We start from the raw sequence: 26,578 nt of genomic DNA on the forward strand, positions 1-26,578 counted from the left end.
ATTTACATCATACCAATGTATCACAACTGCTAATACAAACAGACCAAAATACTGCTCTATTATGTTACTCTTGCTATACGTCTTCGCTACAGATGCTGCCTCAACTGCCATATCTGCAGTTTCACCCTCAACTGTAACATCCTTAGAGCAAAATGAATTAGAAAGACTACTTGACGACACTCATTAAAGCTGACTCACAGCTGCAAGCCTATCAGGCTGACCGAGTAACTTTTCTGAAAGCAGTTTGACAACTTGTGTCCACAATTCATTGGCATCCTACAAGATCACATTCATAATATGCTCTACAAACTGATATCAATAAACCAACATCATTACCTGCTGTTTCCACACGCCGTTCTCTGCTTTTCTGCATAATGAGGGTACACTGCATGAAGCACCTAAATGTAACAAAACAAAACAAAACACAATTTAATTAATTAACAATTAATTAATTAGAAAACACCAAATACAACAGTACAACCACACTTATGTACATTTTATATTACCTGCAACATTATTATGGGTAGATATCCTTCTGCTGTTTTGTCCATCCCTCTGAATGTCTCTCTGATTGCTGAAAACACAATATGTATGTATTTCATTACACTCCACAAAGCCAACAAACAAGAAATCACCATAAGCACTAAATTATTTTAGTGCCTCCATGCACACAAAATAGTAATAAGCACAAGCAGTTATGTAACTGGGAACTGAGTGTGTATTATGAGGTCCTGGATAAACTTGAGATCAATCAGGGCCAAGTCCTCGCGTGCTCTGCACACATCCTGGCCTAAGAGTGGACGCAGGTAAGTCTTGAGAAGGAGCTAGAGCTTAGTAGTAATAGGTCAACTGCGTTCCTCTGTCCAGCGTGCACGTGTGCACACACACGCACACATACACATGTGTACGCACAGACTCAGACACAGAAACAGACACAGACAGACAGACAGACAGACAGACAGACACACACACACACTCAGACACAGAGACACAGACTCAGACACACAAAAGTTTAATTGCATCTCATGCGGTGATTCACGTCTTTAGATGGATCTCCAAAAGATCAAATAACGGCGCTCTTAGATGATCTCGAACTCCGTGTTGAAAAATACGAGAAATGGCCGTTCAGGTGGAGGACGGGAAAGAACAATCACTTCAGACTCTGTGTGAGTTGCAGGATGGTGTCGATATGAATAGACTATTAGAGGTAGATAAGGAAGAAATAAAGATGACAGCAGAAAGAGTGATGAATCATTGTCTTACCATCTCGGTTCAAGTAGAGACGATAAGAAGCAAAGAACAAGAGTCTGCCTGGCAGGCAATTAGTAAAGTCATAAAAGAACTGGCAGACAAGAGCGAAGTAGACGTTAGCAGTAAGTTAGATGCTGTACATTGTCATTATTATTATTTTATATAGATAGGCAATGTGCTCATGCACGGACTCTATTGACAATAAATTGATAATTAATAATATTTTCTACATTAATATTTTCATATTATTATTACATAATAGCATTAATTAATTAATTGACAATTATTAATTACAGCTGGAAAGTACGTCAAGTATACTGATCAGTAAGAACCAAATTGAGCATTTGGAATGACTAATTTGACTAAAGAACCTGACATGCATTCACGTGACTGTCATGAAATTGATCACTTTGTCTTATTAGAATGCCATGCAGTTTGTAGATGGTAAATACATTGATGAAAGGCAGGCACTAGTATATTGTGCATCAACAAAAGGCACAACTAGAAACTAAGAAATTGAATTTGTTGCTTTTATGGCAGCATAATCCATAATATTATTCAAGGCTTTCTGCTAGTAGTTGGACATTGCATGGTGACATAATTAATTAGTACTAGCACACGCAAATACACAATGTACTGTGTATAGTACTATTGTGTTCCCTGTCCTTCTCACAAGGTAACATTGTTATTGCCAAAGACGTCTGTAATAACCTAAGAAATCATTCCTCATTCATTCATTCTAGTGCAGTACCCTTATAGCTTGTCCTTAGATTCTTGGCAGAAACAGTGACTTTCATAACTAAAACTCTTCAGATCATGTCAGGAAGATGAACACACATTTTGAGTCAATCCAATTCATAACAGCAACCTTTACCATTACTGTTTCCTGTTGTGATGACATGGTCATCAAACACACGAGGAAGACAATGAACATGAATTACTCTTGACTAGACAAATTGGTAACTGAATGCAGAGAGTTACTGAAACGGTAGCCAATGAAAATTTGAGCATTTAAATAATGGGTCAATTATAAAACAACCAATAGTTATTGCTTAGTCTCGTGATCTTTTCTGTTGCAGTTGCATGCCCAGCTGTCAGCTAACCAACACCAAATGATTGTCACATGTACAAATAGGATATGTACATGTAGTGCATAGATTGAAATAGAAGAGAAACATCTAAAAACATTTTATTATTACAGTAGCTTGTTCAGTTTGAGTATTGATTACCCTTAGAAACTGTGGAGGTAAGTATATAGACACATTTCAAGCTATACCTTGCTTATCTTTATTAATTAATTAAACATGCAATCCTATCTGTAACATAACTTTCAAATAAATTAATTATATTAAATTATTTATTTATTTATTTATTTATTTACTTACTTATTGTTTCTGCTTCTGTTTCACGACTGTAGGTACACACAAAGCGGCTGTCGCTTGTTACAACGCCTGCCTATCTGATCCTCCTTCTAATGCTATTGACTATCGTTTTCAAGAAATGCTACTCGACTGTTGCGTAGAAGACCAGAAACGTGTTCGAAGTCGTCTGCTACAACTCATTGAAGACACACAGGCCGTCAACGTACAGACCTGAAGAAACAAGAGACGGGCACATATGCACATACCCACCACTTAGTGGAGCAGCAAGACAAAAGTACGATCCGAACAAGCCGCTTGCAATTGGAAGATCAAGTGAAGCGAGCAGCCGTGACGGTGAGACGAAACCAGACGCCATTCGACTGCACAGTCCCGACAGCTACGTAGACAGGGACTACCTACCGCAAGAGGGCTGTTCGTCGGCTCTTGGAACAGCATTTACTTAATACTTCTTGTACGTAGTTGTAGTGTTTTACGTGCACGTGACGACCCACCCAATGCAATACTTGAAGACATAGTTGGTCTTAGCACGTGACTAGAGCGCGGCCCCGTTCCTCGGACACCATCATCTTCCGGACGCGAGTTCTCAGTTATCCGTTTTTGAACGCAGTCGCTACTAGACTCGTACCCAGTCCTCCTCCTCGCGCGTGCTCCACGTGTTTTGGCACGTGCTTTTTGTTCCACTCGCCAGGAGGACTGGTAACATATTTTGTCATGTGACCATTTATTTCATTAGTTTAATTAGAAACCGATCCTGTAAATTGTTGCCACCTGCACTGATAATATGGTGGCGAGTAATTAGTCTCACGAGAGTACAACGCTAAACGTCGCCAGCCAACACAAAAAACACAAAGCTTTACGCTCTTTCTAGAAACTGTTCAGAAATTAGAGTTACAAAGTAGATCGCTTTCGTTCCAACGAGCGAAATCCTCGCTTCATGAACATTGTAGCTTCACTATCTATCGGTAGCGAATGCACCTTGCACGCGCTCCTGTCGTCTATTGGTTACCATTCGCTTCGTACTGAGCAGCTAGAGACATCTCTGTCAATTCCGGCTGGAGAAGACGTCGTCATGATGTCCACAGCAGAGACACTAATGAGTTTGCACCTTGCGTGACGACAACTATTGCTAATAACCGTCTAATAGTCAAGGTAATTGCGACTCAACTCATTATAATAGGATCCTACGCGTGCCCTTGTAGCAACATTTTTTTCGTCTCGCGTTACAGTTTTGACCAATCAATACACCGAAAACCTACCACGTGAAGAACTAGTTCTTCACGTGACATAATATGTTACCAGTCCTCCTGGCAAGTGAAACAAAAAGCACGTGCCAAAACACGTGGAGCACGCGCGAGGAGGAGGACTGGGTACGAGTCTTAGTCCCTACCACATCATAAATGTAGGTATCCAAGTTGTAATTGAGCACACCAAAAGAGAGCATTGTACCTCTTCTCTGCTTAGAGTGAGATTGAAAACTGTGCGGAGCCTTGCATACCCCGTTCATCGGACAAACGCATCGTTCACCGGACAGTAGCGTTTAAATTGCACACACGCATCCTTCCCCCTAGTTACTTATATATTGCTAATCAACAACTCTTTACCTACAAATCGCGTTGTTAACCTGCTTGTCAGCCAAGATCTGTATGAGTTACAGTCAGTCAAACGCCCGTGGCAACGGCCCCAATCATCGGACACCCATTTTCTTGCCTTCCTACCTTCTCAGCAACAGCTCTAGGTTTCAAATAACTGCACTTGATTAAATTCAGCTATCTGAAACGTCGCAGAACGCAGAACACTTGCCTAGAGTGCTTGATGGCAATTCTGAGTCATTTCTCATACAACCACGCCCCCATTAGGACGTGTAAAAGATGTCGCTTGAACGAACCAGCCGTTCAACAAAGAAGGCGACAACCGAAACCGATGAGAGGGCACCATTGAAGTGCTAAAACGCTCTTTTACCCATTGCAAAGAAAGTTGATCACTACGTAGCGCGCGTTGACAAGGACTTGACGTTATCTAATTCAACTTTACCTAGGAGAAGCAGGGGTGAAGGTTCTAGCTGCTCTGATAGTAAACAAAGTTCCTGCATTCGGTACAGCTGGTTGTACCAACGATGACGTGCTGCACTTCGTGACGGTGCAAGGTCAGGCAAAGGTAGATATTAAACTGAGATAGAAACACCTGCACACGTCCTATGCAGTATCAAGTGACAATTTAGGTGCCTTGAAAAGAAAGCACGGGCTGTTACTGTGCGAGTTGGGAGAATGTGCTCACCGCAAAGCTCGAACATGGATGACGTGAATCGTCTGCTACATTCGTGTGCATCAAGCCTGTGCAGTTGTGCTGTAAGACACTCAGAAGTTCAAATTCTTACGCTGGGAAGACTAGACAGTACCGGAGGGCCAACAGAGTGAGCTTGTCAGCAGAGAAAATTCAGCAGTTTCCGCTACTAACCGTTGCTGAGTCAAACAAAGGTCAAACGAATTGGGGCCGTACGATATTTCCTTCCAACTCTCTCTCATGACATTATTACCTGCAGACTGCTGCTGCAAAGAAAAACGTGTGTCCGACGAATGGGGCGTTACCACGACTCAATGAGCGTGCGGTATCTCTCCTGGAGAGTACAGTGTACAGCAAATGGAGACTGTGATAGTGTTGTTGTGTTAGCTAGTCACCTATAAACCTATCTCAGGTGCGAAGTTGCAGAATTGCCTTTGCGTTTTCATGGGGGAGGTCGTATCCGGTGAATGATGGTGGTGTCCGATGAACGGGGTCGTAGAGAAGGATCACGTTTACCGTCCTAGCATAACCGTTTCAAGCCTTTGGAAGTCCCACGTCTGGAATCACAGTCTTTACTAATCGTTCTTACTGTGGGCTCTAGCAAAGCTCAGTCTTACTTCGTTTACTTCTTGCACGGCTGTCCGATGATTGATGGTGTCCGATAACAGGGGCGTCGCTCTACCGGATTTAGCAAAATTAGTGGGCGGGTTGCCGGAGTTAGCTCAACCCTCAACGTCAGTCATTAGCCTGTGTCGCGGCGTTTCCTAGTTAGTTTGATGTTGGTAGACGAAGCGGTAACATGATGAGATTTACCATTTTCTTGCAATTTCTTTGTTGGACATCACTACTGGCTGTTGATGCCTATTATTATGTGCAGCCGTCGGCACCAAAGTGTGGAGGTAGGGTAGCCATCGATTCTGGTAGGCAAAGTTTCTAATTAATAATTATAAACGTTATTTGTATTTAGTGGGTCACTGGTCAGACTGGTCTCCTTGGCAGCCCTCCTGCCCATCGTGTTCAAGTCATGTAAGGCTTCACTGTTCCTGACTTCCGCAGTCCTACATGATGACCCCGCGTGTTGCGCAATAACATGGGTTCTGTGGTTTGACGTGTTAGAGTCTATGCATGTAGCGAAATTCCCGGATCTCATCGGCTTTTACATAGACTCGCTCTCTCCGCCTCGTCATTCCGCAGATTGTCAATCCTAAGGAAATTAATTAAATAGTTTTGGGTGTTGCTAGTAGTAGGATGAGAGGGGGGATTATTGTTTTACATGCAGCTCACGAATAGTGGCAAGTAAAAACACTTCTGCTTTAAAACTGACAGTTCTGCAAGTACTTCAAAACTTACTAACTACTATAATAGTACACCAAACGTAACGTGACAAGTTACGCGTTGAATAAATCAGAGATCAGAACTGTTGACATCAAATTTAACTTGGTGGGTGTTATGCAAGAATCAAAGAGGTAGGTACAGTGTACTGATCATGTCTTTTCTGCACAAGGTCATACATAGTTAATTGACAACTCAAAAGCTACTTCAGGAACTCCATGCCAGGAGTTGTTGTACCTGCATGCTGCTGCTAATCATATGACATCCTACACACTGACTGACACACCATGCATGTAGGCATGTTCACATTACTGAAAAGAATGGTAAGTCTGGTGCTGGAAAATTATTGAATTTAATTAGCCCTAAATCCTAAAAGCAAGAATTGAAACCTACTAAAGGGTCTATAAAATAATAATGTTGAACATTAAATCTCTTCAACTACTACTGGCTAGAGATACCAGTGTATACATTATAAGGTGATGGTGTAGTGGACTACGGATAAACAGTCAACTCTAGTGCATCAGACTAAAAGAGACTGACTGGGTTTTGTTTTGTATATTTAAATTTACAAAAGATGCATGGTTGACTGGGATGTCTGAACAAACTAGACAAAAGTTTACCACGCAGGTTGATGGCGTGCATGAGGTAAAGCAAGATGGAAAATTCTTGCAATAACTATAGATATATATAGCTTTTTTATTTTAATTTTAAAAATAATTCTGCTGCAAAATTCTCGCTTGTTTTTAACATCAATATACTATGGAAAAAATCTGATCGAATCATAAAACTAAACATTTTAGCAAGTTTTAGTTTATTTAATGTGCTATGCTAGCGGTGACAGTGATATATCACTACAAATCAATTGACTTCAGCTGTTGAACTACTGTAAGTTCGTAACAAGTGGATTCTGTGTCAATTAGGCAGCAAAGAGATCCCTCGATGATGACAGCATTGAAAGAGATCGACGCAGTTATCCTTATGATGGCAGTTATTCTTACAGTGGCAACCAACGTGTTATCCAGAAGCGATTCAGGTCATGTACTGGAGTGAGATGTATAGGGAAAAGGAAATGCTATGGAAAATCTGCTCAGCACCGAACATGCTCCATACCAGAAAAATGCCGTGGTATCTCCAGACACTCACATTATTGTACAAACAGCCGTTGTCGAGGTACAATAGTTTATCGTACAAACATCCAAGTTTATTTCAAATAATGAGCTGTTTGTGTAGTTTGCACCCCTGTTAATGGGATATGGAGTGCCTGGACAGCATGGTCACGATGCTCACGTTCGTATGGCAAAGGAACACAGTCGAGAAGCAGAGTATGCTCTGGATCTTTGTGTGGTGGAAAATGCATAGGACCAAAGGTTGACACTCGAGTCGTTTCATTAAGTTGCTGTTCAGTAAATGGCAACTGGGCTGCATGGTCCGGTTGGTCAAAATGTATAGGGAAATGTAGTAAAGGAGTGAAGTTTAGGAATCGAAAATGCTCTAGTTCGGCATGCGGTGGCTCATGTAGTGGTAACAGCCTTGAACTACAGAAATGTGATGCATGTTGCCCAGTGAATGGGAGATGGACAGCGTGGACTAGCTGGACAGAATGTACTGTTTCATGCGGAGGTGGCACCCAAATTCGGTCCCGTCACTGTACTGGTTCTCGGTGCGGTGGCACGTGCACAGGCAAAAATGTTATAACTCAAACATGTAACAACGACGACTGCTGTCCAGTAAATGGCAAATGGGCTGCATGGTCCGATTGGTCAAAATGTATAGGGACATGTAGTAAAGGAGTGAAGTTTAGGAATCGAATATGCTCTGGTTCAGCATGCGGTGGCTCATGTAGTGGTAACAGCCTTGACCTACAGAAATGTGATACGTGTTGCCCAGTGAATGGGAGATGGACAGCATGGACTAGCTGGACAGAATGTACTGTGTCATGCGGAGGTGGCACCCGAAATCGGTCCCGACACTGTTCTGGTTCTCGGTGCGGTGGCACATGCACAGGCAAAAATGTTATAACTCAAACATGTAACAACGACGACTGCTGTCCAGTAAATGGCACATGGTCAGACTGGTCAGACTGGTCAGAGTGTTCTACAACATGTGGTGCGGGCATTCAGCACAGACATCGAAACTGCACCAAATCTAAATGTGGCAATTACTGCACTGGATCGGAAACTGAAAGAAGAGTCTGCAGCACCATTTGCTGTCCACGCAATGGAACGTGGACTAACTGGACAGACTGGACAGATTGCTCTGTTAGCTGTGGAGGCGGATCCCAAAACAGATCACGTACATGCCGAGGTCATTCATGCGGTGGTTACTGTGATGGTCTAGATCATGAAACTCGGGACTGTAACACTGATTGCTGTCCAATTAATGGTACGTGGACTGATTGGTCGGATTGGTCAACGTGTCCAGTAACGTGTGGTACAGGTATTCAATCTAGACATCGTAACTGCACTGATTTTGAGTGCGGTGGCTACTGCGATGGACCCGAATCTGAGACTCAACTTTGTAATACTGACTGTTGCCCAGTAAATGGAAATTGGACAGAATGGGAAGCGTGGACAGATTGTTCGGTCGTTTGTGGAGGAGGGACTCAAAATCGGTCACGAACTTGTCATGGATATTCGTGTGGTGGTTATTGTGAAGGGTTAGACTATGAAAGTCAGTCTTGCAATACTGAATGCTGTCCAGTGAATGGAACGTGGTCTGATTGGTCTGATTGGTCAGACTGTCCTGTGACGTGTGGAGCAAGCGTTCAGTATCGAAATCGTAACTGCACAAATTTCACATGCGGTGGCTATTGCACTGGACCAGAAACCGAAAGCCAACTTTGTAACACAAATTGCTGTCCAGGTAATGGGACATGGACAGGTTGGTCTGACTGGTCAACGTGTCCAGTCACGTGTGGTACAGGTAGTCAATCCAGACATCGTAACTGCACTGATTTTGAGTGCGGTGGCTACTGCGATGGACCCGAATCTGAGACTCAACTTTGCAATACTGACTGTTGCCCAGTAAATGGAAGTTGGACAGAATGGGAAGAGTGGACAGACTGTTCGGTCGTTTGTGGAGGAGGAACTCAAAATCGGTCACGAAATTGTCATGGATATTCGTGTGGTAGCTATTGTGAAGGGTTAGACTATGAAAGTCAGCCTTGCAATACTGAATGCTGTCCAGTGAATGGAACGTGGTCTGATTGGTCGGATTGGTCAGAATGTCCTGTGACGTGCGGAACAGGCGTTCAGTATCGAAATCGCAACTGCACGAATTTCACATGCGGTGGCTATTGCACTGGACCAGAAACCGAAAGCCAACTTTGTAACACAAATTGCTGTCCAGGTAATGGGACATGGACAGGTTGGTCTGACTGGTCAACGTGTCCAGTCACGTGTGGTACAGGTAGTCAATCCAGACATCGTAACTGCACTGATTTTGAGTGCGGTGGCTACTGCGATGGACCCGAATCTGAGACTCAACTTTGCAATACTGACTGTTGCCCAGTAAATGGAAGTTGGACAGAATGGGAAGAGTGGACAGACTGTTCGGTCGTTTGTGGAGGAGGAACTCAAAATCGGTCACGAAATTGTCATGGATATTCGTGTGGTGGCTATTGTGAAGGGTTAGACTATGAAAGTCAGTCTTGCAATACTGAATGCTGTCCAGTGAATGGAACGTGGTCTGATTGGTCGGATTGGTCAGAATGTCCTGTGACGTGCGGAACAGGCGTTCAGTATCGAAATCGCAACTGCACGAATTTCACATGCGGTGGCTATTGCACTGGACCAGAAACCGAAAGCCAACTTTGTAACACAAATTGCTGTCCAGGTAATGGGACATGGACAGGTTGGTCTGACTGGTCAACGTGTCCAGTCACGTGTGGTACAGGTAGTCAATCCAGACATCGCAACTGCACTGATTTTGAGTGCGGTGGCTACTGCGATGGACCCGAATCTGAGACTCAACTTTGCAATACTGACTGTTGCCCAGTAAATGGAAATTGGACAGAATGGGAAGCGTGGACAGATTGTTCGGTCGTTTGTGGAGGAGGGACTCAAAATCGGTCACGAACTTGTCATGGATATTCGTGTGGTGGTTATTGTGAAGGGTTAGACTATGAAAGTCAGTCTTGCAATACTGAATGCTGTCCAGTGAATGGAACGTGGTCTGATTGGTCTGATTGGTCAGACTGTCCTGTGACGTGCGGAACAGGCGTTCAGTATCGAAATCGCAAATGCACGAATTTCACATGCGGTGGCTATTGCACTGGACCAGAAACCGAAAGCCAACTTTGTAACACAAATTGCTGTCCAGGTAATGGGACATGGACAGGTTGGTCTGACTGGTCAACGTGTCCAGTCACGTGTGGTACAGGTATTCAATCTAGACATCGTAACTGCACTGAGTTTGAGTGTGGTGGCTACTGCAATGGACCCGACTCTGAGACTCAATTTTGCAATACTGGCTGTTGCCCAGTAAATGGAAATTGGACAGAATGGACAGAATGGACAAACTGCTCGGTTGTTTGTGGAGGAGGAACTCAAAATCGGTCAAGAGTTTGCCTTGGGCATTCCTGTGGCGGTTATTGTGAAGGACTAAACCATGAAAGTAAGTCGTGCAATGAAGAATGCTGTCCAGTAAATGGAACTTGGGCTGATTGGGCTGACTGGTCAGCATGCACCGTAACGTGTGGTAGAGGGACACAAGTAAGACATCGTAATTGCATTGACTCAGAATGTGGAGGTTCATGTGACGGGACAGATTTAGATACCCGCAGCTGCAACACAGATTGCTGCCTTGTAAATGGATCATGGACAGAATGGTCGAACTGGACAACATGTACGGCAACATGTGGTGGAGGAATGCAAAACAGAACACGGCAATGCACTGGTTTCTCTTGTGGTGGATTCTGTGATGGGGAGGATGTCGATGAGAGACAATGTAACAAGGAATGTTGCCCACAAGATGGTGTGTGGACAGGATGGAGTGAATGGTCACAGTGCGTTAATATCCGTGGCCGTTACACACAAAACAGAAGAAGAGACTGCATTGACATTTCGTGTGGTGGTCAGTATTGTCGAGGTGCCTCATCAGAAAATCAAACATGTGATCCACCTTATTGTCTTGGTAAGCAAATATTTGGATTCCAATTTACAATGACCTTTTGATATCTTTTTTTCTAGAATTCCAACAAGCACTCATATATGCAAGCCGTCATTCCATCTATGCTCTCCCTCTGATCTGCTTCAGTAATACAACATTATCTCCTCTGCTCGTTTACTCCAACAGCTCGGTTGACATCACATTTGTAGCATATGACCCTGTGACTCAGTATTACTACTATGCTGACCAGACGACTGATTCTGTCTCACGAGTCAAGCAAACTGGTGTGGCTCAACTGATCTACACTCATGGCAGTGAGATAACTGGCATAGCTGTTGACGTAATGGACAGGTCACTGTATGTGATATCTGGTGAACGTATTGTTTCTATTGATGTGGACATTAGTAGGTCAGTGCGGATCATCATTGATCAAGGTTCTAACACCAGTACTGCCGCATTCAGTCAACTACACGGACAACTGGCAGTTGCCCTTTCCAACATCATAGTACTCATTTCAAGAACCAAATACATTAATCGGCTAACAATCACCGATGACGATGCAATCCAACCTTTTGATATAGCCATTGATCAAGACAATGACCAGTTTCTTGTTGCTGGAAATGTTGGCGGTTCTGCAGTTGTTAATGCCATTGATTATGACGGTGCAACTAAGTCTACTCTGAACTTGCGCACAACCGTTGAAACCCAACTTGACAGAATTGCTGTAGATAGTCGTCATTACTATATTCCCGTGACTAGAGGAATAGCCGTAATTCCTAAAGACACACTGGAACACGACACGGTGTACAACACAGAGATTAACAATATAGTCGACATGGTGACATCATTTTATGCTCCACAGGGTACTGAATAAATGTTGCTGTGTCATGTTACTTTCGCACAGCTGACTTGTTTGTGTATGTAGGCAACGAGGGTTGTGGCAAATGCCCAACGACTGAGGAGCTCGAACAGTTGATTTGTGACAATCAGCGCAACTATGGTAAGTAACCCCATATCCACATTCATCCATCAATTCTGCCACCAACACAAACATATTTGCCCATGCAACACGTTCTCAATTAAAGTTCTTTCTGCCTTAATAAAAAAGTTGATTTACCTCAGGGCTTTGTTTTGCTGCTACACCGAAAGTTGTGTGGCCATGCTCACTTAGCCATCATGCTTACTATAGCATTTGCCTGCCTTGTTTTTGTTGTCAGTTCGACAAATGTGTTTTGTTTAGCTTTTGAAGGAAGACTGCTTGATGTAGTCGATGACTTGAGGACTGGTGCTGTTCACTACACATTCCGTGTAAGACATATCCACAAAGATAGCAATGTGGCTGACATGTTGGGAGTCAGTGTCGAGAGCAGCAAGGGAGATAATGACACGGTTGATGTCTATTCACCAACTCATCATTGCTGCGGTGAGCTACATGTTGGGGTTAACTATCTACTGATTGGTCAGGCAGGTGTCAATCGACTCCACCTGCGTATCAATGACGTAGTATTCGATATGAACGAGTTATCTTCCGATGAAATAACAAGAGCATCCACTCAATGTGAGAACGTAGTACTGGTACCTCAAAGAAACTCCTTTCAGTTAGGACTTATTGAATAGTCACTTGGATTGGCAGACAACAACATCAACAGTCCATAAATAGTATGTTGTCTAACTGAGTAACAGACACATGGGGAAACTTGATAGTGAACAGAGTTTTAATGTTTTCGCTAGATTTTTTTCACTACACTGCAATTGACTAGGTAACACATTGTTGTGTACATTTGTACTACATGCAACAAGAATGGGGCACGTAACGATTGACTACAAAAGACTCACAATTTAATGGCACAGTTTACCATAATCATTATTCATATATTATTGCAGTAATGTCTTGCCTATACCTTTTGAAGTCTTCTAGGAGCATAAAGTAGAACATAAGCACTGTGCCAGTCACCTGTGGCAGTAAACAACATGTAACCGTAACACACAAGTAGCATAACTGGCTGGAGTTACCTCCACCAGAAAGCTTAACAACATCCTCTTCATGAACGGGTGACACTTTATCATCATCAAACATGATCCAGTAGGCTACACACGCACATGCTCATTAGTCAAACTCCTATACACCAAATAATACTCTGCAAACCTCCTGATCTTCGAACCCATGCTACATAATGACCCGATGACGAAGAGCGTCCCTTATGTGTGAGAATGGCGTTGAGCTCATAATAGCCACTGTTGTTTGATCCAACATCTATGTAAACACATAAATCTTAGTTCAATAGGACACATTCTAGCCTGATGGACATGTGAATTCCGAGTTGTCACAACCAGAGTGTCAACACAACAGTTTACTAAAGTATGATACGTACAACAAACTCTAGATTCCCACTGCAGATGAAGACTGTGCACGTAGCATTTCCTGACTACTGGGTATTACAAATTTGTCCTTCCTTGTGTCCTGCTCCTATTAACTATGATCACAATAGACTACAGCCACCAGAATTTCATGCAGCTAAGATATTATTATACACTATCTCAAGCAATTTCTAAAAAATATAACAAAATCTGAATCCTAGTTGATAAAAATACTCCACCTGTTTCTCTACTAAACTTTTAGTGAAATATCACACAGGTAGTGTGTGCTTGAATAGCCTATATCTGTATGTGCTTATCACCATACTCTTTAAGAAACCTTCACCAACTAATGTACTTGTCCAAATACAAGCCCCACCAAAAGTCAAACCCCAGGGCTTCAGTTCAAACTGCATTGCAACGTACTCTAAAGTGTTGTTTCTAATAAAAGACCCAAACTGAATAAAAGACCCACCACAGTTGCATGTGTACAGGCGAGATTTGTTTCAACCTCCAGCTGAGGCACCTATACTCAACAACCCATTTGAAACTATCATAATCTTTCAAGTGTACATGGGAATACAACGATTGCAATCAGTGGAAGCAACCGGGCTGATGCTGGCAAATGTCACAGAACAGGAGGAAGACAATCTAGCACTTTCAAGAGAATCAGACTCTGAAGGATTCACTGCAGTCACCTTGCTGTAACTTTTATGTAGGTGGACAGTCCCTTGAACAACCAGTAGTGGACGTAATTGACAAGTGAAGCAACTTGCAACTCTCTAGCAGCATGAAGTCAATGTCTTTCCACCATATAAGCCCCTGTCTAAATAACAAGCCCCTGTTTTTTATTAGTACACAAACAAGCTGTTTGCATTCTATCATATATTTCAAACCCTGAAGCTTGTATTTGGACAGATACAGTATGTAGTGAGCAAGCAACACATACTTGTTTGTCTCACCATCATCAAACGAGTAAGGCTCATATTCAATCTTTGCTTCATCGACTTCCATCGTTATTGGCTCATTGGATTCCTTGTTTTCACTTCCTTCTTCACTACCCAAAATGGATGCTGTCTTCTTCCTGTCTGCTTCTGCTATCAATTTGTCTTCCACTTCCTTAAATTTCTGTCTAACAGGAGTGAGTTTTTGCTGAAGTTCTGGACTACAAAACTCAAACATATCCAGCTTGAGAGGAAACTTAACATCCTGCACAGAAAGGCTACACAATGTAAACACCATGTGAGAATCGCACTCATCAAACCTTCAGGATCTTGGCATTCACACGCTCTTTCTCTTTGTAGAAAAATCTGACGAATTGGATTGTAAGATATGCTGGTAATCTCTGTACTCGTGACTATTAGATACAAAGACACCTAAAGCATACAATAAAGGCCAGCTCTACTAATCACTGTTCTCACTGTTCTAGTATAGACAGCATCTGTTCCGAGTGAAGGTGATTGTTTTGTAATCTGTTCTTGAAGTCGCTGCATAGAAAAGTACTAAGTTTTTGTTGGAAAAAATGATAACAAATTCTTACAGATCTTAGTCCTGTCTCCATGTATTTTACTTCTGCAAAACAACAGCAAACAAGTAAACAAGTCTGCAACACCCACACTATCGTGCTTTATCTTGTGTTTACAAATGTGTAAAAATGACTGATTCCTGCTTGTCAGAAAAATTATGAGATTGCCTATCATCATTATCACAGTGATACATGTACAAGTCAACTCTATTATCTGTGGTACTAATTTGTGATATTACACATAAGCTGTGAGCCATTGTCAAGCAGACTTGTACCAGCAATACTCACAAAAAATATTGCCAAAATAGCAGTGCATATTATCATGATTATTACATAATCTGCACGTGTGTTTAAAGTCAAAATCAATAATTCAGGATGTTAAGTCAGGTTTTGAGCAGCCAAGGCATTTCTCTGTATATTTAGAAGACCTAGAAGTTCTCTTTGATTTATGAGCTTCGTTGCCTACAGTTCTAAAGTTAGTAGTTTACTGTTGCTGTGTTAAGGGATATCGATACATTAATCACTACACCTTTCATGATAGTGGCAATGTGAGACTTCATTGCCAGCTGCACGTGGTATAGTATTTCTGTAGAAGTTATCAGTACTCTGGCTACGCACACAAGCTCTGATGTTGAAAAGCCTTCCTTGCAAACGAGGGGCAATGAAACGTCGCTTGCCTACGTAGCTTCTCTACTATTAAGATGTAAATACTTTCTCCTAAGCTCATGGCCAACCTGCGTTAACGGGTGTTAACAATTTGTTTACCTTGAGAAATATAGCATCCTAGTTGAAACAGGTATTCTACTGTTGATGTCTCAGCTTCATCGGGTGCCTCAATACACTTCCATATATTACTCATTTCTAACCCTAATAGAAAGGTCATTTACATCATACCAATGTATCACAACTGCTAATACAAACAGACCAAAATACTGCTCTATTATGTTACTCTTGCTATACGTCTTCGCTACAGATGCTGCCTCAACTGCCATATCTGCAGTTTCACCCTCAACTGTAACATCCTTAGAGCAAAATGAATTAGAAAGACTACTTGACGACACTCATTAAAGCTGACTCACAGCTGCAAGCCTATCAGGTTGACCGAGTAACTTTTCTGAAAGCAGTTTGACAACTTGTGTCCACAATTCATTGGCATCCTACAAGATCACATTCATAATATGCTCTACAAACTGATATCAATAAACCAACATCATTACTTGCTGTTTCCACACACCGTTCTCTGCTTTTTCTGCATAATGAGGGTACACTGCATGAAGCACCTAAATGTAACAAAACAAAACAAAACACAATTTAATTAATTAACAATTAATTAATTAGAAAACACCAAATACAACAGTACAACCACACTTATGTACATTTTATATTACCTGCAACATTATTATGGGTAGATATCCTTCTGCTGTTTTGTCCATCCCTCTGAATGTCTCTCTGATTGCTGAAAACACAATATGTATGTATTTCATTACACTCCACAAAGCCAACAAACAAGAAATCACCATAAGCACTAAATTATTTTAGTGCCTCAATGCACACAAAATAGTAATAAGCACAAGCAGTTATGTAACTGGGAACTGAGTGTGTACTATGAGGTCCTGGATAAACTTGAGATCAATCAGGGGCAAGTCATCGTGCTCTGCACGCATCCTGGCATAAGAGTGGGCGCAGGTAAGTCTTGAGAAGGAGAGTTTAGTAGTAATAGGTTAATTGCGTTCCTCTGTCCAGCGTGCACGTGTGCACACACACGCACACATACACATGTGTACGCACAGACTCAGACACAGAAACAGACACTTAGACACAGACACAGACACACACACACTCAGACACAGACACAGACTCATACACACAGACACAGACTCACACACACACACACACACACACACACACACACACACACACACACACACACACACACACACACACACACACACACAGAGACACACACAGAGACACACACACACACACAGACACAGAAACAGACACTTAGACACAGACACACACACACTCAGACACAGACACAGACTCATACACACAGACACAGACTCACACACACACACACACACACACACACACACACACACACACACACACACACACACACACAGAGACACACACAGACACACACACACAGACACACACACAGACACACACAGACACACACACACAGACACACACAGACACAGACACACACACACAGACACAGACACAGACACACACAGACACACACACAGACACAGACACACACACACACACAGACACAGACACACACACACACAGACACACACACACAGACACAGACACAGACACACACACACACAGACACAGACACAGACACAGAGACACACACACACACACACACACACACACACACACACACACACACACACACACACACACACACACACACACACACACATGTACAAGTATCAGTCAATAATTAGAGAATTGTATTACCTGCCGTGATTGAGTGAGCTGCGACTATTGTACCATGCAGCATGATATCACCGGCAAACCTGTTGTACACTCAATGTCAGTTATAGTTGTTAAAGAAGCATTGTCGCTCTCTCAACTGATTCAGTGCATCTCGCAACTCTGGCACTGATTTAAGACACTGTAGTGTTGCATTCACATAACACGTGTTTCCAAGATTCTTCAAACCACACGGCATCTCCAACTACACAACGAAAACAGTCTGATAAATGAGTAAACATACCAGCAAACAAACACAAAAGGAGAGAAAGTGTCACTTAGAAAAGTATTCAGCCTGACGAAGCATTTCAGAAACATTCTGTACATAAATTTATTTGGGTATCTGCCATGGCAATTAATATCAACAACAAACAATCTCTACAAACACTTTGCCCCATGACTATTATAACTCTTCGCTTTAGCTGAGTGGTGAATGTAGAAGGGAGTGTTGGGTGCACGTGTCCCATCTTTAGATGACCAGATATGTCACAGTTTGCTGGTCTGATCACAAACTATGCTGCTGTGATTGACTGCTAAGCCACTAACCAGACAAAATGAATGTTGATTTATAATTCATTTTAAGACTCAAAAACAAACTACAAATGTAGGCCTGCATTCAGTTTGTTCTGCCATTTCGGTGTTACAGCATTAGAATGTGTATCTCAAATGATCATTGCTAAGCAGATTGTCCCGCCTTCAATCATATCCTGAATCTGTATGGTCCGAATTTGCAACAGTGTCCACCTGTCTGCCTGTCTGCCCCAGAGATAAACTACTACAAATTGTGTAAGTCGGTCAATGAGGATTCAAAGTGTCATCGTTGATACTGTACAGTACACACAATCCCAACCCAGACTCAATCAGACTCAACTGTAGCTATTTTTCATGCCAAGAAATATGTATAATAATATATTGACAAAACCAATACTCTCCTTTGTACATGTTTCACAAATAACAGACTCAATATTTCTAGTAATGCATCATGGTTGCCGTTTAATTTTATTATCCAAGCTAGTCCACATAGTAACAATCACAATCAAAACTTTAGAATCGATTAATGATAGGATCGCACAACCCTTGCACCAATTGTAGTGTCCTCTTCTGATTTGGATCCTAGGGTGTCACACATCAGTTTAAAATGTGTTATAATGACCCTAAAGCCCCTGTCCACACTGGCAACTGGATTGTGATTCACATTGCAACTGGATCGCGATCCGATCGCGATAAATCCAATCCACATCATGATCGGTTGAATTGAATTAGAAATAGTGGGCGTTACCTCCACGTACACTACGCGTATAGTCAAAACATCTAACCCTCCTCACTTGTCTTTGTTCTTGCTCACCTTATGTCGCTGTATCAACGCTTTCCAAAAGCAAAAACCCACACGTACACATCGGTCATCAGTCATGTGATACCGAAAATGAGGTGGAGATATCGTTTTCAAACTGCAGTGAGGACGCTCATTAGCCCGATCGGATAGTGATCCATTCTGGTCTAGTGTGGACAGGGCTTAAGTGACTATTTTTTTAACTCGGTCTGAGATTTTGGCAAGATCTTCATAGGCAGAAAATTTAATATTGATATGTTAAGCCATTCAAGAGATACCGTGTTTACAGACAGACAAACAGACAGACAGACAGCAAGACCCTTACAAAAAGATGTTCTCATCTCTCCTCAATAAATACAGCTGCAGGAAGACTTCAGCTCTCAGTGGACAGTCATAAACATTTAGAGACCGGGACCATAGATCCCTTTCGTCTAGTCATAATGTGTATGTGTATTTAGTGCATATATAGTGTGCATTGCAGTTTTAACAAGTTTTCATGTATATACTAGATGTAATGGACACGTAGATTAGCTATTGCTTTGGTGCTATAGTTCATTTATGAAAAATATATGTATTGACAGACAGACAGACAGACAGACTGACACACAGACAGACACACAGACAGATACTTTCCTCTCATATAGACTCTACTTGTACATTTGCTAGGAATTTGCAAAAGTAAACCAGTTGTTGCAAACAACGAAGTCATTGATTGACAGACAGACAGACAGATAATTTATTCTCATAGATTCTACTTGTACATATGTTAGAATTTTTAAATACAAATCAGTCCTTGCAAACAACAGAGTCATTTACTAATGGACTTGACCTTGAATGTCAAAATCAAATAATCTATCTAAATCACCATGATTAGGTGACGGTTTTCAAAGTTTTCTAAGGATAACTTTGGCATTGCATCTTTGCAGAATTGTAGAAAATCTTTTTCTCCAATATAACATGAACATGGAAGCATTAAAATTGGCTTCTGGATTTGCTGACTGTTGTGACAGACAGGCAGACAATTTATTCTCATACAGATTCTACTTGTACATATGCTATGAATTTTAAAGTACAAACCAGTCCTTGCAACACAACAAAGTCATTGACAGACAGACAGACAGACCCACCCACTGACCGACCGACCGACCGACCGACCAACAGACAGACAGACAGACAGACAGACAGACAGACACCTCTGAAAACATTGCAACCTCATTCCACTGTGCTATGCAATTGTAAAAAGATCAGCTACCAGTAAAGTCTGTCTGCCTGTCTCCTTAGCTGCACATTCCGCACAACTACATACCAACATAATACTTACAGCTGTGGCCAGTTGAGCATCACTCATGTCTTCTAAAAACATTGTCTTCTTCTTTGGTGCCTCAGGTAGTACCTCTTTCGATCCCAACATCATAAACATCATATTCTACACATGCACACACACACACACACACACACACACACACCAATAAAACCACTGGCCACATAGTTGACCAAGAATGCATCAACACTCACATCTTGCAGTCGAATCTTTCCCCAATCATCATCCTAACGATATTGAGAGCACGTTGTGTTAGATGCATCTATTGGTTTCACTGGACTCACGTTTCACACCTACCTTTACCGTCTGTCCTTTGATCATGAGTTTCATTCTCTCTGGACTGACACCAGACAAAGAGTAGAGAACGTTCTTAAGTAACAATGGTGGCTCATCACTGTCCAGTTCGACGTCGTATTTCTCTTTGCCCCACTTCACGTTTACTAAAACAGGAGGCCAACACACCACACTCATGCAATGCTTCAATAATCAAAGGATGTACCGTGTAAACGTCTTTTCCACTCACCTTTGTATACCGGCATAGCAGAGTGAGTTCTAGCGTAGCCTAGTACGCAAGATCCCGGATAATATTAGCACGCGTGCACACGTGTGGCACCTTCACCACATGTCCTGTCCTTCTACTAAGCCTAATTTTATTAGATGCATGCATACAAATCTAAAGCAGCAAGAATGTGCTCGATTTGTAGACTTAGAACTAACCGAGGAAGTGGAAACCGTTGGAAATGACACCCAGACCTTCCAAGCGATGTCCTAACACGCATGCGTCACCACTCTGATTAATTAATTAATATCGTTACTTTTGTTTTGGTTCTGTTTACCGATTTTTTAGTGTTCACTCTTTGTTTTGGTTCTAAAACAAAGAGTAAACGCTAATCGTTACCGGAGTCACGCATGCGTGTATAACATTTTTGGAAGGTATGCGATATACAAGGTCTGTTGTGACCATCTGCACATTAATCCATTCCATCACGACTCTTACCAATCAGAGACGAAAGAGGTATGTAGAGAAAGAGCAGATGATGACCATGAAACATAAAGCTCCTTGGTTGTGTGTGTCACGTGACCCAGTAGACAATGTTTCGTTCTTAGTTTATTTGTTGGCAACAAATTGCACTACATACACACGTTGAAGTTCCATAGCTAAGGTTCGTACATTGGAAACTCAAAGACGACTTCTTTTCCTGTAAGCTTCTTGTAGACTGCAGAGAACGTGTCCAACTGTGAAGAGAAGAACACAAACAGAAACAATCAACGTGTAGACAAAGCACTACAGACCAGACGTAAATATCTGTGCGTTAGCTCAGCACTTCTTAGAGGTTTGTATTAATCAATATAAAGATTCATTGGATTGACAGATCATTGGATCATCATTGCCTGCTATCTAACTTATAATAGAAAACAATGTTATTTACCTTGTGTTCCAGATTCGTCTGCTGATTCTTGTCCAGGTGCCTAAACACGAACTTGTTTAATAGTAATTGTGTGTGTGTGTGTGTGTGTGTGTGTGTGTGTGTGTGTGTGTGTGTGTGTGTGTGTGTGTGTGTGTGTCACGTCATTATGCTTACACTTTGATCAGTCTAGATCCGTCTAGTCGAATTCTGATTCTCTTGCCAACGATTTCGGACGGGAATACAAGGTCTTCCAAAATTGCATCATGGACTGCTGTCAGAGTACGACTGCAAAACAATCAGACTGTACATACACAAGCCATTACAAAAAGATATGCAACTACCAAGTACGTGATCAACATTCCAGGATGAAGAAGACACAGTGCCCCTATCATGTTTGGAATCTTAGTGTAATAACTTACTCGTATGTTAATAATCATTGTTAAAATCTAATAAAACAGTCACCAGGTTCCTTTAGTCACATGTCACATTTCAAATACAAGAACTTGTTTATACACTCACGTGTCATACCAATAAAGACCACGATAGTGCATCAAACACGAATTTCTAATCTACCAGGGATACAAAAATTCCTAGAATTTGTTAGTCGGCAGAGCAGCTAAAATAAAAAGATATGCCCACTTTTAAAAATAACCACTTAAGTTGGACACACTTATATCATGTTTATGCAAACATGCATAGCAAGCCAAGCCGCACCAGCCCAGCATTCTAGCCCGCGTTTATAAGACACACTGTAGGCGAGCTAATGCTTTTTAATGGGTAGATCATTAACGTGTGTTAGTTACTTGAGCTAGACATAGTTCGCGTTTGCTTACGTTTGCAATGGATAGAAGCCAAGCTGATTGCGTTTTTCTATATGGCTTTACAACAGTTATATCGAGAAAAGCGTAGGACATATACAAGACGTAGGTCTATCGCCAGATGACTGTTGCAGCTACGGAGTTCAAAGATTTGCTTCTTGCACATCTTGGTCACTCCACAATCAGATAAGACACATAGTCTCCGTCTGGTTCCACGCCATTTGTACCAAATGAGCATGCGTGGCTTGTTTTCCAGCATGTGATGCGTTTACACGATGTACTTGACACGAGCCTGCCCGGCTAGAAATACTGAGCCGATCTGGCACGACTCGGCCCACGTTTACACGTACTGTAGAAACCAAGCCAAGCCTGCTTACAAGTGCTCGTGCAAATGGGGTATTAGATTATAATTTTAATAGTGTCATGTGTTTGTTATGTCATAGCAGAATCCTAAGACTTTGGAAATAAATAGGTTTCATTATTTATTTGGTCACGTGTTATGCAGTAGGTGGAGCGAGTTGTCGAGCTAGACGGTCGTATGTCACATGACTGAGCTACACTACTATACCCTAGTGTTTCACGGCTCGGGTAAGTCCTTACACATCCGGGAGATCTTGATGTGGTCTCAGTCTCCTGTGCTAACTGGTATACTACATGAAAAATAAGTGTTGTCCAAAGAGCAAATGATGAAGCAAAGGCCATGCCCAAGAAGCACCCCAACTGCTTGTATAAGAATTGGCAAGCAAATTTGTAAGCTGCAAATATATTTCTAGGTGTAGCAACCATGTCAGTGACTCACAGCAAGTGAGTGTGTCACACCTATGAATCCATGGAATTCAGGATGCAAGTGTGGAATAGGCTGAGAGCATGTGGACTGAACTGCTAAAGTCAGATCATAAACAGAATTTGAATTATAAAGGCTCATTGCTGGGAAATTAGGTAAATGACTGTAGACAACGGTGAGTGACACCAGCAAAAGTAGATGTTGTGTTCAAGCAAAAGATTGATGGTGTATTTAGTCAATACATTTTGGTCTGGAGACCATCAGTCAAATGACTGAAATTGACAAACCAGATTACAAGAACTTATAAACAGAATTTGCTGCTCACACAACAATTTATAAATAAAACTTTAAAATTTTAGCATAAACCACCTCTTAAGGGATAGTCATTGTAAGTGCATAGCCGTATAAGGCATCAGAACAATGTAAAGCTCTGTCCACACTTGCAACTGGATCGCAATCAGTTGAATCCAATTAGAAATAGTGGGCTTTACCTCCATGTACACTACGCGTGTAGTCAAAACATCTAACCCTCCTCACTCATCTTTGTTCTCGCTCACCATACGTCGCTGTATCAACGCTTTCACAAGCAAAGAACCCAAACCTACACATCGGTCATAAGTAACGTGATACCAAAAATGAGGCGGAGGTGGCGTTTCAAAGTGCAGTGTGAACGCTCACTATCCCGATCAGATCATGATCCATTCTGGTCTAGTGTGGACAGGGCTTACTCAATACAGCCAAGATTGATGCACGTGAGAGACAGAAAATACAAACCCAATGGAAGGCCTTATTGATTACCTTGATGTCATAAAACAGACAACTTTCCACTGTGTCTACCAATGGCTAAACGCTTCCATTGATTACAGTATGAACTTCTCACTCTAACGTAAGATTACCTTCTCGGTCTCAGTTGCTTTTCTCTTGATTTTCTGGTTGGCTTCCTCAAGATCCGTCTCTGAGCAATGATAAGGACATGTTTGCCACTGAATTTTTTCTCCAGCTCACGCACCAGTCTCGTCTGCACATATGTAGATCAATGAAAGTCACGAACACAAACATATTACAAGTTACGTACCTGAATTCGTTGAAATGATCTCAACTGTGGGACAGGAACGAAGATAACAATCACTTTTCTACCATGAATGTCGAACTCCTGGACATACCAACACAAAGTTTTAGCAACTTGGCAGGTCTGCACGTCATTGAAGAATCATATACATACCTTTGAGCTAGTGATGAAAAGCTCTCGCAATTGAGCCTTCAAATCTGTGTTGCTTTCTAGTTCCAGTAATGCCTACATGTACAGCGCAAAGACACACACACACACCACATGAGAAACTTGTCAGTCGACTACAAGAACGTTCCCAGCAAGTGCTGCTATTTGGCTAGCCTGTTACCTGTGATACGGTCTTCTCAAAGTCATCAGGTTGCTCACCATGTGGCTTTATGATCTTCGCCTGGCCTGACGCCATTGAAACATATAAGCACGATTCCTAGTTATCTGACGTACAAAATACACAAAAGTTACGCAAAAGAGTATCTCTAAGACGAAAACTTGCGAACCTTTTAAGAAAACTAACGACAAAAAACAAGGTGGATCGTAAAAGCGACGATTCGATACTAGCCTTTACAGCGTGAGTCCGCAAGCTGGCTTCACTGCGCATGAGCAGCTCTCATAAGCGGAAGACCTTTCTGTCTACGTTCAGGTGGATTTGTCGACTTATTGAGTGTGGTACAACTTTCTCACTGTCCCATTTGTCGATATATTTTTTGTCAATAGTGAGGCTTCTTTAGGGTACACGACGTGTTGTATCAAACAATTACTATGGTGCACGGATACGGAAAGAATGGCGGGCGCGGACGTTGTTATGTCTTTTGGAGAGACTTGCTGATGTGCGTGCAGCAAGCTGAGTATGCGAACAAGGACCACACGAAGCAGTGCGAGCTGGATAGAGAAGACTACATAGAATGTCTTCATCACAAGAAGCTGGTACGTTAATTAATTAATTAAAATTGTCTATTTTAGGTTGTGTTGACCTTTCTATGCATTGTTGTTGTAGTACGAACGTATTAGTATTATCAAACGAGAAAAGGAGCGTTTGCTAAAGGAAGGACAACTCAATGGGTCGAAATTGTCAGGCAAGGTGTAAGGGTGCGAGATGAAGAGAGAACTCGTTGTATTGTTATTATATGCAGTGAAGTGTAGATAAGACTCTGGTTGTTGTACAGCACTGAATGCTTAATCGAGATCATTGATCAAACTTGTTGTGATTGATATTTTATGATTGTGATTCTCTGTCTGTAAGATCATCTTTTCTGCTCGAAATTACTTGCAAATCTTATAGGGTCACATCACAACTGATTTTACCTTTAACTTTTTTGCAAAGGTAATGAGGGGAATAAGCAACACGTTTGTTGGCTTTGGGTATTAAAACATCAAGATGCTGTTAACTTTCTACATGGTTACATTACTTTCATCAGACAATGAAGTAAAGTACTGTACATACACGTTTATATATGACAGTCAGGGCCGGTGAAGCACTCTGTGGGCCAGGTCTGGTCTTGTGTGGCCAAGCCCCATCCACAATGAACTTAACTTAAAAAAGTTAATTTATTTAATCATTTAAACCAATATTTCCGGAAGTTCTCACCAGAAGCCCATTGGTGGAAGTCCCATTTTCAAAAGTTGGGTGGCCATGGCCCACCTGGCCCATGCTGCTCCGCCGTCCCTGACAGTATCTGTAGACATGAATATGAGATAGACTCGTGCCCAGTTCTCCTCCACCCTAGGTTGCTACACCACTAGCTGTCACATGTGTATAGGTCCATGTGGTTTCACGCGTGTGGTTGGTTTAGCTGCAGTGGTGTAACATGTTTATGAGTCACCCTGCATGTAGTAGTCAACACTTTCTTGAAAATCACTACTGCATGATTGACCGTAATTTTCTCTCTCTAACAAACAGTATAAATACGATGTGAGACTGGGTTACACTCTCTTTTGACACTTGAAAAGTAATTGATGGCAGGCTGGTGGCATTGATATTTAGTCAGTTGTTGCTATTGATAGCAAGGATGTACATAAACAGTTGCAGAATATAGGAAGCAGTTGCTGTATGGTACACTGTGAGGTGGTGAAAACACATACCAGTTTGTTCTTTAATTAACTTAATTAATTAATCAACAGTTTGTATT

General features: G+C 41.8%; 5 protein-coding genes across 9 annotated transcripts; 2 read left to right on the forward strand and 3 right to left on the reverse strand.

Moving 5' to 3' along the window:
• Positions 1-74: 74 nt before the first annotated feature.
• LOC134183371 (uncharacterized) lies at positions 75-4,355 on the reverse strand. 4 transcript variants are annotated; one of them, XM_062650879.1, is made up of 6 exons: positions 4,255-4,294; positions 1,264-1,342; positions 507-1,198; positions 337-398; positions 199-276; positions 75-141 (listed from the first exon to the last, which is right to left on the reverse strand). In XM_062650879.1, exons 3-6 carry the CDS (start codon positions 636-638, stop codon positions 87-89), a joined length of 327 nt encoding a protein of 108 aa, XP_062506863.1. In that variant the 5' UTR covers positions 639-1,198; positions 1,264-1,342; positions 4,255-4,294; the 3' UTR covers positions 75-86. The 4 variants fall into 4 exon arrangements, with proteins under 4 accessions (XP_062506863.1, XP_062506862.1, XP_062506865.1 ...); XM_062650878.1 differs by lacking the exon at positions 4,255-4,294 and adding an exon at positions 2,637-2,756; XM_062650881.1 differs by lacking the exon at positions 1,264-1,342 and having other exon boundaries at positions 507-574; positions 4,255-4,355.
• A 1,352-nt stretch (positions 4,356-5,707) lies between these two features.
• On the forward strand, positions 5,708-13,121 carry LOC134182816 (A disintegrin and metalloproteinase with thrombospondin motifs adt-1-like). Its single transcript, XM_062650262.1, has 7 exons — positions 5,708-5,812; positions 5,881-5,939; positions 7,166-7,415; positions 7,476-11,378; positions 11,435-12,217; positions 12,280-12,354; positions 12,595-13,121. Exons 1-7 carry the CDS (start codon positions 5,713-5,715, stop codon positions 12,969-12,971), a joined length of 5,547 nt encoding a protein of 1,848 aa, XP_062506246.1. The 5' UTR covers positions 5,708-5,712; the 3' UTR covers positions 12,972-13,121.
• On the reverse strand, positions 13,026-21,295 carry LOC134182817 (ubiquitin carboxyl-terminal hydrolase 14-like). Its single transcript, XM_062650263.1, has 18 exons — positions 20,899-21,295; positions 20,673-20,815; positions 20,570-20,602; positions 20,376-20,480; positions 17,826-17,929; positions 17,710-17,768; positions 16,623-16,690; positions 16,452-16,514; positions 16,314-16,391; positions 16,160-16,256; positions 16,000-16,101; positions 15,250-15,281; positions 15,131-15,196; positions 14,974-15,066; positions 14,672-14,918; positions 13,501-13,608; positions 13,368-13,442; positions 13,026-13,308 (listed from the first exon to the last, which is right to left on the reverse strand). Exons 1-18 carry the CDS (start codon positions 20,912-20,914, stop codon positions 13,250-13,252), a joined length of 1,548 nt encoding a protein of 515 aa, XP_062506247.1. The 5' UTR covers positions 20,915-21,295; the 3' UTR covers positions 13,026-13,249.
• A 175-nt stretch (positions 21,296-21,470) lies between these two features.
• On the reverse strand, positions 21,471-25,043 carry LOC134183430 (small ribosomal subunit protein eS7-like). The gene is made up of 8 exons (XM_062650963.1): positions 24,950-25,043; positions 24,784-24,887; positions 24,609-24,680; positions 24,462-24,539; positions 24,283-24,404; positions 21,959-22,069; positions 21,806-21,845; positions 21,471-21,611 (listed from the first exon to the last, which is right to left on the reverse strand). The coding sequence occupies exons 2-8, from the start codon at positions 24,856-24,858 to the stop codon at positions 21,534-21,536; spliced, it is 576 nt and encodes a 191-aa protein (XP_062506947.1). The 5' UTR covers positions 24,859-24,887; positions 24,950-25,043; the 3' UTR covers positions 21,471-21,533.
• A 3-nt stretch (positions 25,044-25,046) lies between these two features.
• LOC134183432 (uncharacterized) lies at positions 25,047-25,681 on the forward strand. Of its 2 annotated transcripts, XM_062650964.1 has the most exons (3): positions 25,047-25,118; positions 25,181-25,376; positions 25,447-25,680. In XM_062650964.1, the coding sequence occupies exons 2-3, from the start codon at positions 25,212-25,214 to the stop codon at positions 25,534-25,536; spliced, it is 255 nt and encodes an 84-aa protein (XP_062506948.1). In that variant the 5' UTR covers positions 25,047-25,118; positions 25,181-25,211; the 3' UTR covers positions 25,537-25,680. The 2 variants fall into 2 exon arrangements, with proteins under 2 accessions (XP_062506948.1, XP_062506949.1); XM_062650965.1 differs by lacking the exon at positions 25,047-25,118 and having other exon boundaries at positions 25,167-25,376; positions 25,447-25,681.
• Positions 25,682-26,578: the final 897 nt, after the last annotated feature.

The sequence above is a fragment of the Corticium candelabrum genome, chromosome 8 (assembly GCF_963422355.1).
Source record: "Corticium candelabrum chromosome 8, ooCorCand1.1, whole genome shotgun sequence".
Taxonomy (NCBI): Eukaryota; Metazoa; Porifera; class Homoscleromorpha; order Homosclerophorida; family Plakinidae; genus Corticium; species Corticium candelabrum.

Excerpts from the sequence above, each read along its gene's own strand:
- LOC134183371 (XM_062650879.1), bottom strand. The coding sequence starts at position 638 with ATGGTGATTTCTTGTTTGTTGGCTTTGTGGAGTGTAATGAAATACATA. Across the intron at positions 277-336 it reads ACGGCGTGTGGAAACAGCAG|GATGCCAATGAATTGTGGAC; the intron begins GTAATGATGTTG and ends GTGATCTTGTAG. Across the intron at positions 142-198 it reads AGCCTGATAGGCTTGCAGCT|GATGTTACAGTTGAGGGTGA; the intron begins GTGAGTCAGCTT and ends TTTTGCTCTAAG.
- LOC134182816 (XM_062650262.1), top strand. The coding sequence starts at position 5,713 with ATGATGAGATTTACCATTTTCTTGCAATTTCTTTGTTGGACATCACTA. Across the intron at positions 7,416-7,475 it reads TACAAACAGCCGTTGTCGAG|TTTGCACCCCTGTTAATGGG; the intron begins GTACAATAGTTT and ends CTGTTTGTGTAG. Across the intron at positions 11,379-11,434 it reads TGATCCACCTTATTGTCTTG|AATTCCAACAAGCACTCATA; the intron begins GTAAGCAAATAT and ends CTTTTTTTCTAG.
- LOC134182817 (XM_062650263.1), bottom strand. Across the intron at positions 16,691-17,709 it reads AGCTCACTCAATCACGGCAG|CAATCAGAGAGACATTCAGA; the intron begins GTAATACAATTC and ends TTGTGTTTTCAG. Across the intron at positions 13,609-14,671 it reads GCCTTACTCGTTTGATGATG|ATGTTGGATCAAACAACAGT; the intron begins GTGAGACAAACA and ends GTGTTTACATAG.
- LOC134183430 (XM_062650963.1), bottom strand. The coding sequence starts at position 24,858 with ATGGCGTCAGGCCAGGCGAAGATCATAAAGCCACATGGTGAGCAACCT. Across the intron at positions 24,681-24,783 it reads TTGAGAAGACCGTATCACAG|GCATTACTGGAACTAGAAAG; the intron begins GTAACAGGCTAG and ends CTGTACATGTAG. Across the intron at positions 22,070-24,282 it reads AAGCAACTGAGACCGAGAAG|TCGTACTCTGACAGCAGTCC; the intron begins GTAATCTTACGT and ends ATTGTTTTGCAG.
- LOC134183432 (XM_062650964.1), top strand. The coding sequence starts at position 25,212 with ATGGTGCACGGATACGGAAAGAATGGCGGGCGCGGACGTTGTTATGTC. Across the intron at positions 25,377-25,446 it reads GTCTTCATCACAAGAAGCTG|TACGAACGTATTAGTATTAT; the intron begins GTACGTTAATTA and ends TTGTTGTTGTAG.